This window comes from Acanthochromis polyacanthus, chromosome 9, assembly GCF_021347895.1.
Source record: "Acanthochromis polyacanthus isolate Apoly-LR-REF ecotype Palm Island chromosome 9, KAUST_Apoly_ChrSc, whole genome shotgun sequence".
Taxonomy (NCBI): Eukaryota; Metazoa; Chordata; class Actinopteri; family Pomacentridae; genus Acanthochromis; species Acanthochromis polyacanthus.
The window spans coordinates 36,496,467-36,510,819 of record NC_067121.1 but is presented as its reverse complement, the minus strand read 5'-3'; the positions used below and the strand labels follow the sequence as shown (position 1 = coordinate 36,510,819).

The 14,353-nt window shown below is 40.6% G+C and overlaps 1 protein-coding gene across 5 annotated transcripts in view; it reads left to right on the top strand.

Moving 5' to 3' along the window:
• astn1 (astrotactin 1) overlaps positions 1-14,353 on the top strand; it is a 452,360-nt gene that overhangs the window by 84,024 nt on the left and 353,983 nt on the right. For all 5 annotated transcript variants that reach the window (XM_051953294.1, XM_051953293.1, XM_051953292.1 and 2 more), the window contains exon 2: positions 5,745-5,926. In XM_051953294.1, coding sequence (XP_051809254.1) covers positions 5,745-5,926 — 182 coding nt within the window. The remainder of the gene's footprint in view (positions 1-5,744; positions 5,927-14,353) is intronic.

Genomic DNA, 14,353 nt, shown 5'->3' with positions numbered 1-14,353 from the left:
ATAGATTTTATTTGTTTTTTTGGCCTTGAATGTATATCAGACAAGTTTTTTTGTTCTGTCCTTGTAGATGGTGCCTGTGGAACTAAATATTTAAATCCTCAAGGCACACTGTTCATTACAGTAGAGGCGCTTTGTGGATGCAGAGTAAGAAAATGTTCTCAAAATCGATGTCCTGACAAGCTGCAAGAACATTGGTTCTTTATTTCTTACAATGCAATGAAGTTTTCCTTGTGTTAGACTTCCCCTGCCTAGTTAACACTGCTGCCATGCTCCCAGTTTGTAATGTTCCTGTTAATTATGCTGTCTCAAAGGCTAAGCAGAGATAACCTCAATGACCTCATCAAGATATTTTTTTTCCCCCCCAGGTTCAAAAAAACTGCTCCAGAGCCATGGAAAACATTCTAGTTATAGATTTTTTTTTTTCTATGCATTTAGCACCCCCAATGTCTAATTGATATTAACGTGCAAAACTGATTCCTCTCGTTGAACGAAGTATGCATCCACAAACAAACGACCTTTAGTCCTCAGTGATTTGCACCTTTATGTTACGTGTTGTTGTGCGGATAGAAGTGGCTGGCAAGCCTTATTTGGCTCATACTGCCGTCACAATAATGCTAACGTCAATATAACCACTTACGGATGTATTGATTGCTTTAATTATCGTCATTTTGACGCAAGTTTACTGTTGTTGACGCATTATACTTTGCATTTGTAGCCCTAACTCACAGGGAGACATTTAAATTCACTGCTGTATTGCGTTTCCTGTTTTATATTGTGGTTAACCTGCTGACGTATAGAGACTCCCTCTTGTGCACACTCCTGTGTGGGTGAAGGGCATGTTTTCCTCTATATATACAGACTATCTGAACTCAGAAGAGAGAATTTTTTTTTAGTGTGACCATTCTTGGCTTCACAGATTGATGAAGTGAAGAACCATGGCTTAGACAGATTCTGCCTAATTTTGCATTCCACTTTTATTCTTCTACAAAACACTGTATTGATCCAATCCAAGTGAAGAGGTGAAAAGACACAATGCCTCTGTCTTATTTCGAGTCCTCACACTACATAACCTTACCTCCTTCCTCTGGTAAGAGCGCTGAGACCCTCACCAAGGAGTACTCATAGAGGTCTAATATAAAGCCACACCTCAAACTGCATACAAAAGAGTAACAATAGAGATAAGATAGCTTAAGAAAGCTTTGAATCAAACACGACCCACAACGTGCGGGTGCAGAGGTTGTGGGATTCTTGAAGTTATGCACACTGTGTAAACTCCTGTGTTCAGCAGGGAAATGCTTGCAGCTACGTCTTAGGCAGTAATCAGTGTAATGGTGTTGTGTGGCACCGAGTTAGGCCGTGTTTATATGGAGATCACGCACACATACACACTCACAGAGGGCTTTTTGTGTGAGAGATGGGTTTCTTGACTGTTTTCAGCCTTTACCTGCTCTGTAGTTTCTCCCACTCCTCGTTGTTCCCGTCCTACTTCTCATCTTCCTTATTAATGCAAGTGCCTTAACTTAACTTCAGTCACTCAGTTCTGGGCTTTTTCTTTTGATCAGGCCTAATCCTCATTATTATTTACGCACCGTGATTTTTTTTTCCCCCAACCATTGCTGCTCTGCCACGCGAAGAAACCAGCACATCGTATGGACTTTGATCAATTATAGACTATTCTCTAATGGACTGTGTCCCTTCAGTGCACCCTCCTTCCCACCACTCCTCCCTGCTCTGCATTGTGCTGCTCTGTTAAGTTCATTGTAGCATCTATGTAAAACGAGCTTTAAATTATTTCATAGCTTGTATGCCAGTAGAGCTAGCATAATATATTTGGATAATATATTTATGTACCACGCTGGGTTATGCTAGCAATTAGCGTAATAGTCTCTTTCTTTGGCTGCGGTTTCCAAAGTAATCCATAAGCAGTATAAGGATGCACACTGTGTGTCATATTTTAAAGGGTGACATTAAAGATGCCTTAAAGAGAGCATTCCTCATTGAAATTTTAAACAGGAGAGAAGCCCCAACCAGCCATAATGAAAGCTATAAACCAGTGTTTATAGAATACAAATACACTGGAAAGAAACATTAAATACTAAAATAAATGCCATGAGCTGTTCATGATTTACAACTGCCATGTTTTTAGCTCTCAGACGATGCATTTTGCAAGTAAGCCAATGGGTTTCAAACAGTTTAGTGGCATTGGAATTACAAGATATGCTGAAAATAATCTGAAACCAAACTGTTCATGATATCTTCTTAGTTCTTTTGCCTGCAATGTGGCAGAACTGTAAAGTGGCATTTTCCTTTTTTTCCTAAGTTGGTTAGATAAGAAAAAAGACCCTAAATTTTATGTTCTCTGACTATCTCTTTGAACGTGATGCTTCGGAATGAGTCTGAAGCAGCGGGCTAGACGGTCTAATTTTAGTGCATTAAATCAGAGAGAAAAATACAAAGCTGTCCGCTCGCTCTTCACAATGTGCGAGGAAGAAATAATTATTCTGATAAATGCGGTGCTCTATGATCCAGTACATTTTGCAGTAGGGGAAGAAGAGGTGAAATGCCCGAGCACATATCCCCAGCGTCCTGATGGGTGAATGTCTGAATGCGGTGTGTGTGTGGTACATGTATGATTTATCTTTTCACATCACTAACTGTATACGATAAATCATATGAACGTATAAGTTTTATGTTTTAGAAAAAAAAATAGTGTTTAAGATCGACGTCTTTGCTTTTCCTTGAAAATGAAGACTTAAAAACATGACGTTAGCTGGACGCTAAACAGGATCATTTCTGAGAGTCAGAACATGTAGCTGTTTAAATAAGCTGTCGCAGTCAATCAGTATAAAGCAAATGATCCTTGTTCTGTGTGAAATAGGCTTAACTTAGTCGCTGAATGAATGAAAGAAAATAGGAGAAATACTTGATGTTGCCCACATTGAAAAACTGTTTTGTCAATTAGATTTAGGGACTAAGGAAATATGGTGCAAGTTAATACTGCTAATCCACAGACAGCATGGCCTCAGAGCAAAGAGTTCACCATCTACACATAAGTAAGTTCACAACCCGATAAGCCATGATTTCAAAAATCTTGGACACATTTAGGTTGAAATATTACATATAGTTGCTCTAAATTTGCTTATTTGCAGTGTACTGTTAGACAATGGGAATGTTTAAGAACCATTATAGTGGTTTCCTCGCCATATTACGGTTCACTTTTCGCAGTCTCACTGTGTGGCAGATTTTTTGCGATATGGCGGGATTTCACGGGATATAGGTGTTTTTTTATATATTTATTTCTGTGGCGTGCTGTGTAGAAGAATGACGCTGGAGGAGGATATTTGTCTTTTATGCACTCTGCTACTGGAAGATGCTTTTATTTGGACACAGACAAAAAGTGGTACGAGACAAAATGTGGCAGGAAGTCATCAAACACGCTTCGCACTTACGCTCCCGACGACGTAACACTTATCCAAACTAACTAGACAGACTAAACCACAAAAACACAATGAAACATGAATAACACTGTAGCACTGGCAAACCACAATAATGACATTTAAACCTGCAATTCCCATGGTGCATTGCAGCACAGCAGTTCAGTCATTGTGACCGGTTCTTCGATTGCTTCATTATTTTAATTATTTTTGTGGTAAAATAAGCGTTTTCTAGCCTAAAAAAACATTTAAAACAATATAAAAAATAATCATGAAAACATATTAAACGAATAGCTGGGCACTGATTGGCTCAGCAACCATAGCATCAGTCTCCTCTGTCTCCTGTGCATAGCAGCAATCAGCATCTCGCCTTGTCCACTTCACATAGACGTCTGATCGATAGTGTTGCTCTGTGGCGTTGTGCGATGTGTGTGAAGAGGGTTTATAAAGCCTGAAAAAATATATATAAATAATAAACTCAATATGGTCGCTACTTCGCTGATTTTTCTATATCGCAGCGGGGTCTGGAACGTAACCCCGCGATAGACGAGGGACCACTGTATATGGTACATATGCAGACCTTCATCAAATCATTGCTTTACCTGGTGTTATTGTACTTCAGAACATCTCGCCGAGAACATACAGTACACTTTGTTCAACTCCGGCAGTAATCTTCACCAGTGGCATAGTAGCAGAGTTCGATATGGGATTAAGTTTGGAGTCCCAGTTGCACTCTCCATGATCTCTGAGTCGATTTACGTCTTCCAGTACTTCTCATATCGTACAAGCCCGGTGCATCTTTGCTACTCTTCACACTTGCGTAACAGAAAATCACCTACAAAGCTCTGTCATGCATTCGTGATGTTTTCCATTTCTGCACTCTCTGTATGTTTTGGCGCACAACACTAATATTTCAAACAGCTAGGAGTGGAATGTATTATCTGGGGAACTCGAGTATGACACGAAGCACAGTGTTTCTCACGCTCTGCTGCTTCCATAAAATCACTGTTTGCTCATCTTTAGTGCTTGAGTTTTATCTATATTAGTTTTTTTTGTGTGTGTTTTTTTTGGTGGCTAGAAATGTTAGAACTTGAGGGAGTGGTTTCAGGCATAGGTAGGGATGCCAAACACCCTAAAAGTAATAAAACGAGTGCTTGTGTTTTTTTGTTTTGTTTTTTTTTCATCTTTTTACATTCAGTGATGAGCCACAACAATAAAACTACTGACAAGTGAAGTGTAGTGAAGGATTTAACATTGATCATCTCATTTCATTGCAATGTTCTGCCAGGAAACCTTGACCTCCAGCATTCATGACTTTGACATGTACGACATGTGGCAGCAGCACTCCCAGATAGTGGCAGCAGCAGCCTCCCCCACCAGGAAACAATACCCCAAGCCACACTGCAAAATCTGCTCCTGGTTAGCTCGAGAATCGCAACCAAGAGCCCAGAGTGTTGACTTGACTGAGAATTTGTGAGACCCTAACTCAAAGAGACCCCACCTAACAGCCCACAGAGCCTAAGGGAACTGTTTTACCATCAAGAAGAGGACAAACAAGATTTTTGGCAGGTGGTTTTAATGTTTTGGTTGACCACTGTAGATAAAAAAAAAAAACACAGTTTGAATGAATTATTTACAGTAATGGTGTCAAAACTGTGTATGGGTCTCCCAGGTTCTGAATGCCCTGGAAGAAAATATGATCATTAGGTTCTACCTGTCTTGGTAGATAATAGCAGTGAAATCTGTTGAGCCTACAAACTGGAAGCAATAGTCCACAGCTATGGAAGCGTCTTTGTCAGGCTATACTAAGTGATAGTGTGGTGTTTTGGAATAAATGCTGACTGCAACATCAAAGTGAATTCTGGTCTGCTATATTTAGTTTTTGTGTTTTGCAATGGTCTGATCAACCAATATATTTGTCCTTGGTGTCTCATTTCATTGGTTTGGTGAACATAGTGCTTTATTTTTGAGAAGATATTTGTTGTTCTCCTTGAAGGACCAAATTTATTTTGCATAATCAGTTGTCATTCATTCAGTTAGTTTTAGCTAGTTTGGTATGAATGAAAAGCATTTTTTTGTACTTTAACCTGTGTTTGTGCGTCCTTTTGCTGCTGAGCTCTTAAGAATGTATAATGTTTGACCATCTATTTACTGAATCTCCACTCAAAACATAAGATGTCTGCCTTTTCTGGTGAACTGCTAAGATTTTAATGGATCTCTTCTAAGAAATTGGCAGTGTTTGCTGAGAATTCTGTCCTGCAACTGCAGAAAGCTTGTCATTCAGTCGTCTTTGTCTTTTGTGTTTGGCAGAGATCTCTGGGAACTCGGAGGACATCCCTCTGGTACGCTGGCGGCAGCAGTGGCTGGAGAATGGCACTCTGCTCTTCCACATCCACCACCAGGACGGCAGCCTGAACCTGCCCGAGCCGACCGAAGACCCGGCCAACGATTCCACGAAAGAGGAGCTCCGCATCCTGCACATCTCTGTGATGGTAAAACTTTCTGTTCTGGGCCTGTGTGTTCACAAAGGAGCTAAAAATGGAAACTGTTATGATGTTTAATAGTGCAGTTTCCTTTCTTTGACACACAGTCAACACAACTTTTTAATTGGCCAAAATCTTTCTTCTGCAGAATGAAAATGGTAAACGGAGGAAATGGCTTTATTTTTCTTATTTCATTAGGATTCATCAGATATGTAAAATTCTTTTAGTGGGGTTAAGTTATTTACTCTGAAGCTAAAACATTCTTAGAGATATCATCTTTGACCTGAAATAATATGTTTGGATTCCAAACAAAGCAGCTGACTGCAAAGAGCTTTCTATTATTTTCTTTTTCTAAAGGGTTTAGGGAGCAGATACATCCTGCAGACGTATGCCATGCCACAATGGCTGAGTTAGAGGCAAAAAGTGTTTCATTTACAAAGCATCTCTGTGTTAGAACGACTCCTCACTGTCCCAATATACAAGCTATCTCAGACTGAACTTATAAAAATATCTCTGCCGCTGTCGCTCGGCTGCCAGATATAATTATATTGAACACATATTGAGTGCATGGCATCCACTCTCAGCTGCTGTTCTGCTGCCACAGGGCACAGACATTAGAGACAGACTACGGCTGCGTTGCAACTGTAAGGACGTGGAGGGAGTCGGGGTGGACTCAAACAGTGGGTTTTCGAGTGATAAAAAAGTAAAAATAGACACTTCCACTCTTTTACATGAATAGATGCATTCTACAAACTATGGCAACAAGACATGCATTTATAAAGTTGTTGTTTCAGTTGCAGACTGTAGATTTTTGCATGCCTGCACTGTATCAAACCTTATCTGCTATGTCGGCAGAGTAGGAAATGAATCCTTAGATCTTGCAGCTTCCTCCTCTTGCCCGAGGAAATGTATATTTATTAGATCTTAGATATGCCACACCTACTCCCAGTGCCCTTTTCCAGCCCAAAGACATTACAATCGTGCTTTGATGGATGATATGTATTTTCAGACATTGAAAGCACATTATGGCTGCATACACAAATGATTAGTCAGCTTGGGAAGACTTTTGCCAGCAGCTACATCTGTCGAACGTAGGCAGCGAGCCGCACTTCAACCCACGATGAATGTCCACAACCTTCAGCCCTTGATGTAATGACAAATAACTGACCTTGACTGTCCTCGGCATGTTTTGCATGTGTTAGCAAACATCAAACCGATCGAGCGAGCGCACAGGCTTGAGCGGTGACAACATTTTTATGTGGAAATGAGACAGCCAAGGGTGCAAGTTCTGCTTCTTCCCGCTTGCATTTTCCACTAATCTCCCATTTTTACTCCCTGCTCGATCTGCATTTCACATCTCATCAACCTCAGGTCCGTGTCTTTGTGCTCCCTGCTCTACTAATTCCTCATCCCGAAAGCGCTGCCACCGGGGTGTTTTCACGAAGGTGTGGGTAGAGAAGGATTAGCATGCAGATATGAGCAGACCGTGACAACAGATGGAGGCGGCGTTGCCACTACGCTGCCCAGGCCCCGCTGCAGCTTGCCACCCGGCTGGAGGCCCCGACCTATAAATCCAAAGCCGTGTCACTTGTTCAGCTCCTTGCGGATACAGAAAAGGTCCTGTGAAGGCTGCTTTGTGGGCTTTTTAGCTCGAGCACACACCTGTAACTGGACCTCTCGATTGTATGTCACAGGGGGCTGCAGAACAGCGGCAGTCAGCACAGGAAGACCCAGCAGCGAGATCCGAGTTCGAATGTCTCAGTTACATTAGTTGTCAGCAAAATCTTAAGATACCTTTTGGTATATGGTTAGACATTAAGCAGCAGCAACAAAACATAATCACACATAGATCATTTTTGGATTAGTTCAACTTAAATGTTATTTGTGTGGCTTGCTCATTGTTTCTATCAGCAATATTAGCTTTTTACTTACCACAGTAATTGCTGAAATTGGGCAACATTGATGCAAGTTGTCCTTGTATCTTGTCAGAGTGTGGGACTAATGTACATAGGTTGTCACTCAATGAAGTAAATAGAAAAATCCATCTAAGAGCCGAGGCACTTCACCAGAAATCGCCATCCATCTGTGCTGCACTTATAGAATTATTTGTGTGTGTGCATGGCTGTGGCTCAGGTGATAAAGCAGGTTGACCCTTATTGAATGGTTGGTGGTTCAGGCCCTCGGGTGTCCTTGTACAAGACACTGAACCCACAGTTGATGCAAAAGATGTGGAAGCGCTTTGAATGGAAGCTAAGCCATCGATTGAATGAGAAACTATAAAATGCCTAGAGTCCTTACTATTTCTATTTCTCACATTTATGCAAAATTGTACTGTATATGCTTGCCTATGTACTCTGAGTCATTTCATGTCATGCTATGATTTGTTGATTTCTAGACAAGAGTAGTGGTTGCAGTCACACTGATGTTGAAGTGGTTTGTTCATTGTTCCTTGGACGTATCTCTCAGCATGAGTTTGGACACCACATTTCTCTTATTTACTGCTGACTTCTTTTTTTCTCAGGCAGGCCATAATTGGATCTCCCTTTAGGCAATGAAACGCAATTGTAAACAAACCACAGTCTGGCCAGTTAATCTAAACATTTAATTTCAGAATGTCAAGAATAACCCATCATTGCACAGAAACAGAATGTAAATGTGCACCTATGGCAATTATGGTACGTCCAAATGGAAGAAAGGAGTTAGTCTGTTGTTTTTGTGCTGCATCTAACCTCTATGATCTAGCTCCTTCTGTATTGAATCAAGACAGAAATGTGGTCTTCAAAGCCCTATAAACTCAAATTTGACACCCAGACCAGACACAAAGCTCAAAGCTATATTTTTGCCTAATTTACTCCATTCCTGACTGTTAGTTTGACATTGAAATGCTAGAGGGACTTATTATCTACACTCCAAAGTTTTGTGCAACGAAGTGACTACCAGTAATAACAAGGAATACTTTGTTAGGAGTTTTTATGTTCAGATTGGATAGCAGAACTGTCACTGCCAGATATCAACAATTAACTTGAGTGTAGTCCTCCATAGAAATGATGGTTAAACATAATTATTTCACACAAATCTATCTTCAAGATGTACTACACGTATTCATGGAACAACAACTAAATATTCTCAATTGTTTGTTCCATGAAAATCGACAAATAGTACAGGAATTCCCATTAGAGATTGCCAGAGCCAGTGGCAACATATGTGTACGTCTGGTTTTGTCTGACCATATGTCGAGTACCCAAATGTATAAAGTTGGCAATGATGAAGAACTGATACAAACATCAAAGCTGGAAGCTAGAAAAAGACTGACATTTTTGCTTGAAGAATTACTTAAACAATTAGTTATTGAAGTAACTGTTATTTTGCTGTCCAATAACTAATCAATGAAGTGACCTGTTGTGTCAGCTCCAGACATGCATGTCGATGGACTAATACAAGTATGCTGAATGTCACCAGCCTAGCGTTTAAAGGAAATCATTTCTTTGCTTAATGTCTGTCTCAAGGGCTGTGTTTTACACTGCTGCAGTCATATTTTTTTAACAAGCGCACAATATGGGCTTTAACTGGTCCCAAGTCTCCACAACCAAGCCAGGTCAGCTTAGTCAGGAACATCTAATCTGCCACAGTTCACTGCCTGGCCGCCGTGCCCACCATGAGACTGTTTACACCTAATGGATGAGTTGGGACTCCAGCATGTTTCGACTTGAAGACAAGCCAGACTTGATATGGGCCTGATCCTAAAGGGGAATCAGGTTCAATGGACTGCACCAAACTTGAGATCTGTCGCCAGAAAAGCACTCCAGCCAGGCTGCAATCTTACCTGAGCTTTTGTGTTAGTTTTGAAAATACAGAATTAAATGAACAGATTTGAAGAAGCCTAATTTTCATTGGTTTAGTCGGGTTATTTCTGAAGTGCTGTGTTCTAAAGTTGGAGATTTCCTCATGCAGGGTTCAAAGCTTCTCCCCGTGCATTCACATGCAGCAAGGTGACCATGGTGTCCTCCACTGGCTGTGGCTGGTCATTCATAATAGATGACTAACCTTGTGTATGTCTGTACCAACACCAGGTGAGACACTGGCAGTTCAAAGACACGTCCTCAACTTCAGCTTGAACCCCACAGGCACAGGCAGTTACAAAGTAAATCCCAACACTCTTGCCGAATGCAGACAAATGAAAGCACTATATATTTAAAATGGCATCATATTTTCAATGTAGCATGACTGGTTTATCTATTGAGACTCTTAAGCTCTAGTGTGTCATTGCCATACACATTTCTGCCTTTTTAATTTCCAAATTTTAATCGGCTGCTGTTTTGCCACAGGGCCTCTGTGGATCAATCCAATCATTGCATACAGTACGGAGGCATCCAAAACAAACCGAGCCAATTACATTAAATGAAAGCCTAATATATTCAAGCTTACCGGTTAGATTTGATGTTTTTCCCTCCGTGTGAATCTCTTCGAACTGTATGATCTTTCCTCAGAGGCCATAAAACCACTTTGTAATTTGGGCAAGCATCATAGTAAAAACCCAAACAAAAAAAATTACAAATCCAATGAGAAAAAGTGAAAGCTGCAATTTTTTTGGTGGGAAGAGTTGGTCAATAACAATGTTTCAGCATATTGTAATTCAGACGGTCTGAGTGGAGACTAGACTTCTTGTGCCTCCTCTTAGCTCTCTTAGCAGGCTTTAGAATATCGAGCTAATCACTTTGGATAATGACAGGTCTTTTTCGAGACGGAGTGTTACCTCAAATGTTGGAAAGCCAGATTCAGTGACAGAAAGTCATTACTGGTTACTGCATCTAGCAATGCCACTAAATCTGGATTGTGTTCACATATAAAGCATGTTTATGTGCTCCTGCTCATTTGTTGGGTTGGTTAAACATGATGTCACAGCTCTATTAAAATACAGAAAGATGAAGCTCACTGAAACTGAACATTTGGCTTCAAGGTGTACGCAGTTAGGATGATATGGCCAGATTTGGTTTATCCCACTGTGCCGAAGCCCTTGAGGCACAAGTTTGCTGTGGCTCAGTACTGTGGGGGGAAAAAACAAAACAAAAAACCTCTCACTGTGCCTACTCAACCCAAAAGGTGAAGAGCAGTCGAGTCTGTCAGAGCCGTATGGTGTCTGAAGTTAACGTCAGCACATAGTGCCAGGCTGCACCTTTTGTTCTTGTCTGCTATGGGCTGGCTCAAATAGAAAGTGCTGCAGACATACCACAAATTTAAAGGTTCATGCTTTAGCACAAGCACTTTTGTGGTTAGTTATGTCTCCAAAAACAAAATTCGTTTTTTAAATTTTTACAAATAACAAATGTAATGACAACATAATGATGCATAGTAGTGAGGATACAGAGGTCATGTTTTCAGGGTTGTTCTTGGCAGCTGTGAGTTAGCCCTGACAACCCCCAACACACCACACTTAGGCAATGAAAATAAACTTGAAAATAATCTCATCTAATGCTAAGCAGCCTTGGGAAAGTTGCATCATGTCCAGAATTTAGGCTCAGATAAAATACCTTAAATATGAAATTCATGAGATTAGTTTTATCTTCCCAGAAAGACACAGTGTTTTGAAAGATTACCAGTGCACTGTAAATTGTCTATTGTGGAACTATTGCATTAAATTAAAACCCCTCTCATTTGCCTAACAGCACAATGAAGAAGGGACTCGTTGTTACTCCATGCACAAATCCAACTAAAGCTTTAATGGCAGATGGGGGATAAATGAAAATCAGAAGGCAGATAGGCTATAGGGCAGGAGAAATACTTTGACCTTGAACATGACAGGAACCAAGAGGGTTTTGTGTTATCACGGTTCCTCTGGGTGTTGCAAATGTGTGTATTGATCTGAATAACGTGTGTGTCTGTCTCTCTGTCTCTCTCTCTCTCTCTCTCTCTCTCTCTCTGTGTGTGCGTGTGTGTGTGTGTGTCTGTGTGTCTGTGTGTCTGTGTCTACCGGGCTTTGCAAAAGTTCTGTTACACTCGGTTTCATGATCTTTAGAGACGTTTACATGTCGGAGTGAAAAATTCCATTAAACAAACTGAAAGTTCTACCTTATAGGCAGGTGTCCTTAATACAAATTTTTTTTCTCCGGTTGACGTTGTATCAAGATGGAAGTCAAAAGAGTTGAGATATCTGCTCTCCTTCGTGCTGAACATCAGCCAGATGACCGTCCACAGAGTCGCGGAGAGGCTAAAGAATGGTGAAGATCTTTCAGGTTTTCACCATTCTTGAAAGACCTTCACCATTCTTGAGCCTCTCCGCGACTCTGTGGACGGTCATCCGGCTGATGTTCAGCTGCTTGGCTCTGTCAGACTTGTGGCCAGCTTGAAGGAGAGCAGATATCTCAACTCTTTTGACTTCCATCTTGATACAACTTCACCGGAGAACAAATTTGTGTTAATGACACCTGCCTATAAGGTAGAACTTTCAGTCTGTTTAATGGAATTTTTCACTCCGACATGTAAACGTCTCTAAAGATCATGAAACCGTGTAACAGAACTTTTGCAAAGCCCGGTGTGTATATATATATATATATATATATATATATATATGAGAGAGAGAGAGTATATCTCTGGGGTAGACCTACAAATTGCTGGAGGGTTTACATATCTCATCTGGCCTGGGAATGCGTTGGATCCCCCAGAAGAAGCTGGAATATGTTTCTGGGAATAGGGATTTATAGAATGCCCTGCTGAGCCTGCTGCCACCACCATCCAACTCTCGATAAGCAGAAGGAAAAGGATGGATTGATACATGGAAATGAGATAAGATAGTAGAGATATTTTGGTAGTCTATCTTACGATGGAAAGGCCAGATGGATGGTAGGTGTGATGCACATCATGACCTGTTTCAGACAGACAACAACAACATCTAATCATCTCTAAATGTGAATCCTGACTTTAAATTGAAAGCCCTAAAAGGTGGAGTAATGCACTACTCACCCCTTCCTTAAATGGAAACCATAGACTATGTAGATTATACTTACCTTGACATATTATCCAACCCCTTATAGTGTGTCATTTGGAAGTCCTCTCCACAAGGGAAAAAAATTCTGATGGTGAAACAAATATCGTTCCATTTTGTCAAACTTTCCCTTTGTCAAATCATGTCTTTCCCTCTAAAAGAGCCACATTTAATGATATTGTGTCCAAAACTATCAGAACCAGCCTGTCTAAGCCTACCCTGTGTGTAATTGTTGATTGCAGAATGAACTGAGAGGATTTCAACAGGATCTATACACATCAGTGATGTGAGAAAACAATCTTCCCCTTTTTTATATCTACTTAATTTCATGTGTCACTGCAAAGCACTATTGTTTTTCCTGAAATATTGTGAAAGTTTTATGGAGTTTCAGTTTAAGTCTGAGATCCTTCATTTCTCTCATTAGTGTCCAACCATCACTGTTGTGGCACTTTATGTTGCACCATAATTCATTTCATAGTCTTGTAATATATCAGTCTTAAAAAAACAACTTTTAGTAGTTGACATTACAGGAGAACACAAAAATCTCACACACACAAACCAACATTACCTAGCAGTTTATGGGAAGGAATGATCTTTGTGGCACAGTTCAGCTTTTGGGATATTGACATTCATGTGGTGACCCTCCTAAAACCTGCGTTGATAACATTGATCGTATAAACCTTAAATCAATGTGGCTCTGACCACTTGTAAAGCAGTAGCCTCGCTTGAATCCCATCCTCCAGAGCTGCTCTCTGAGCATCACAGCATGGCGTGGTTTTGAAAAGCCTTTCTGAGCGAGACAAACCAATCCATAGCTTCCCTATGGGCAGTGAGGAAGGCACACAGCCCAAAAGCCTGGCCTGTTTGTAGCGCTGCTGAATCTCTGATGCAGACAACAGAGCACCACGGGTTGGTTTTACAACAAAAAAAAGCCACCAAGTGAAATTCACCATTTCAGTTAAAAAAACTCAGGCTTTCTTACGTTAAAGCCACACTAGTTGATAAATCTGTATTAACAATGGATCAAAAGCTTGTGTGCTATGGGAAAGCTGCTTGTACTAGAAGTTTCACTCTGACCGAGGATTCATTAGAGGTTGATGAAAGATGTCACCAGCTTCAAGAGTTGTTATTTTTTGCAAGTGGACTTAGAATTGGGTCAGACTTTTGTGGCCATTTTTCTGTCACTTCTTTTAATGTCAGTGGCTATGCCAATTAAATAGACAAAGAGAGGATAACTTTACCTGCAAAAGCGTGCTTTTTTCACTGTTCTCATTATAGTTTGTGATGGGGTGCAACACAAGACCAATCTAAATCACTGCACAAGTGTGATCTGTGCAGGTCTGAAAGTTATAATTACGAATCCACACACTTTTCATGAAAACCTACAGTTTCTGTCTACAATATCAGTTTTACCCTTTTATCCCCCTTGCTTGTAAAGGGATAGTTCATTGTCTTTT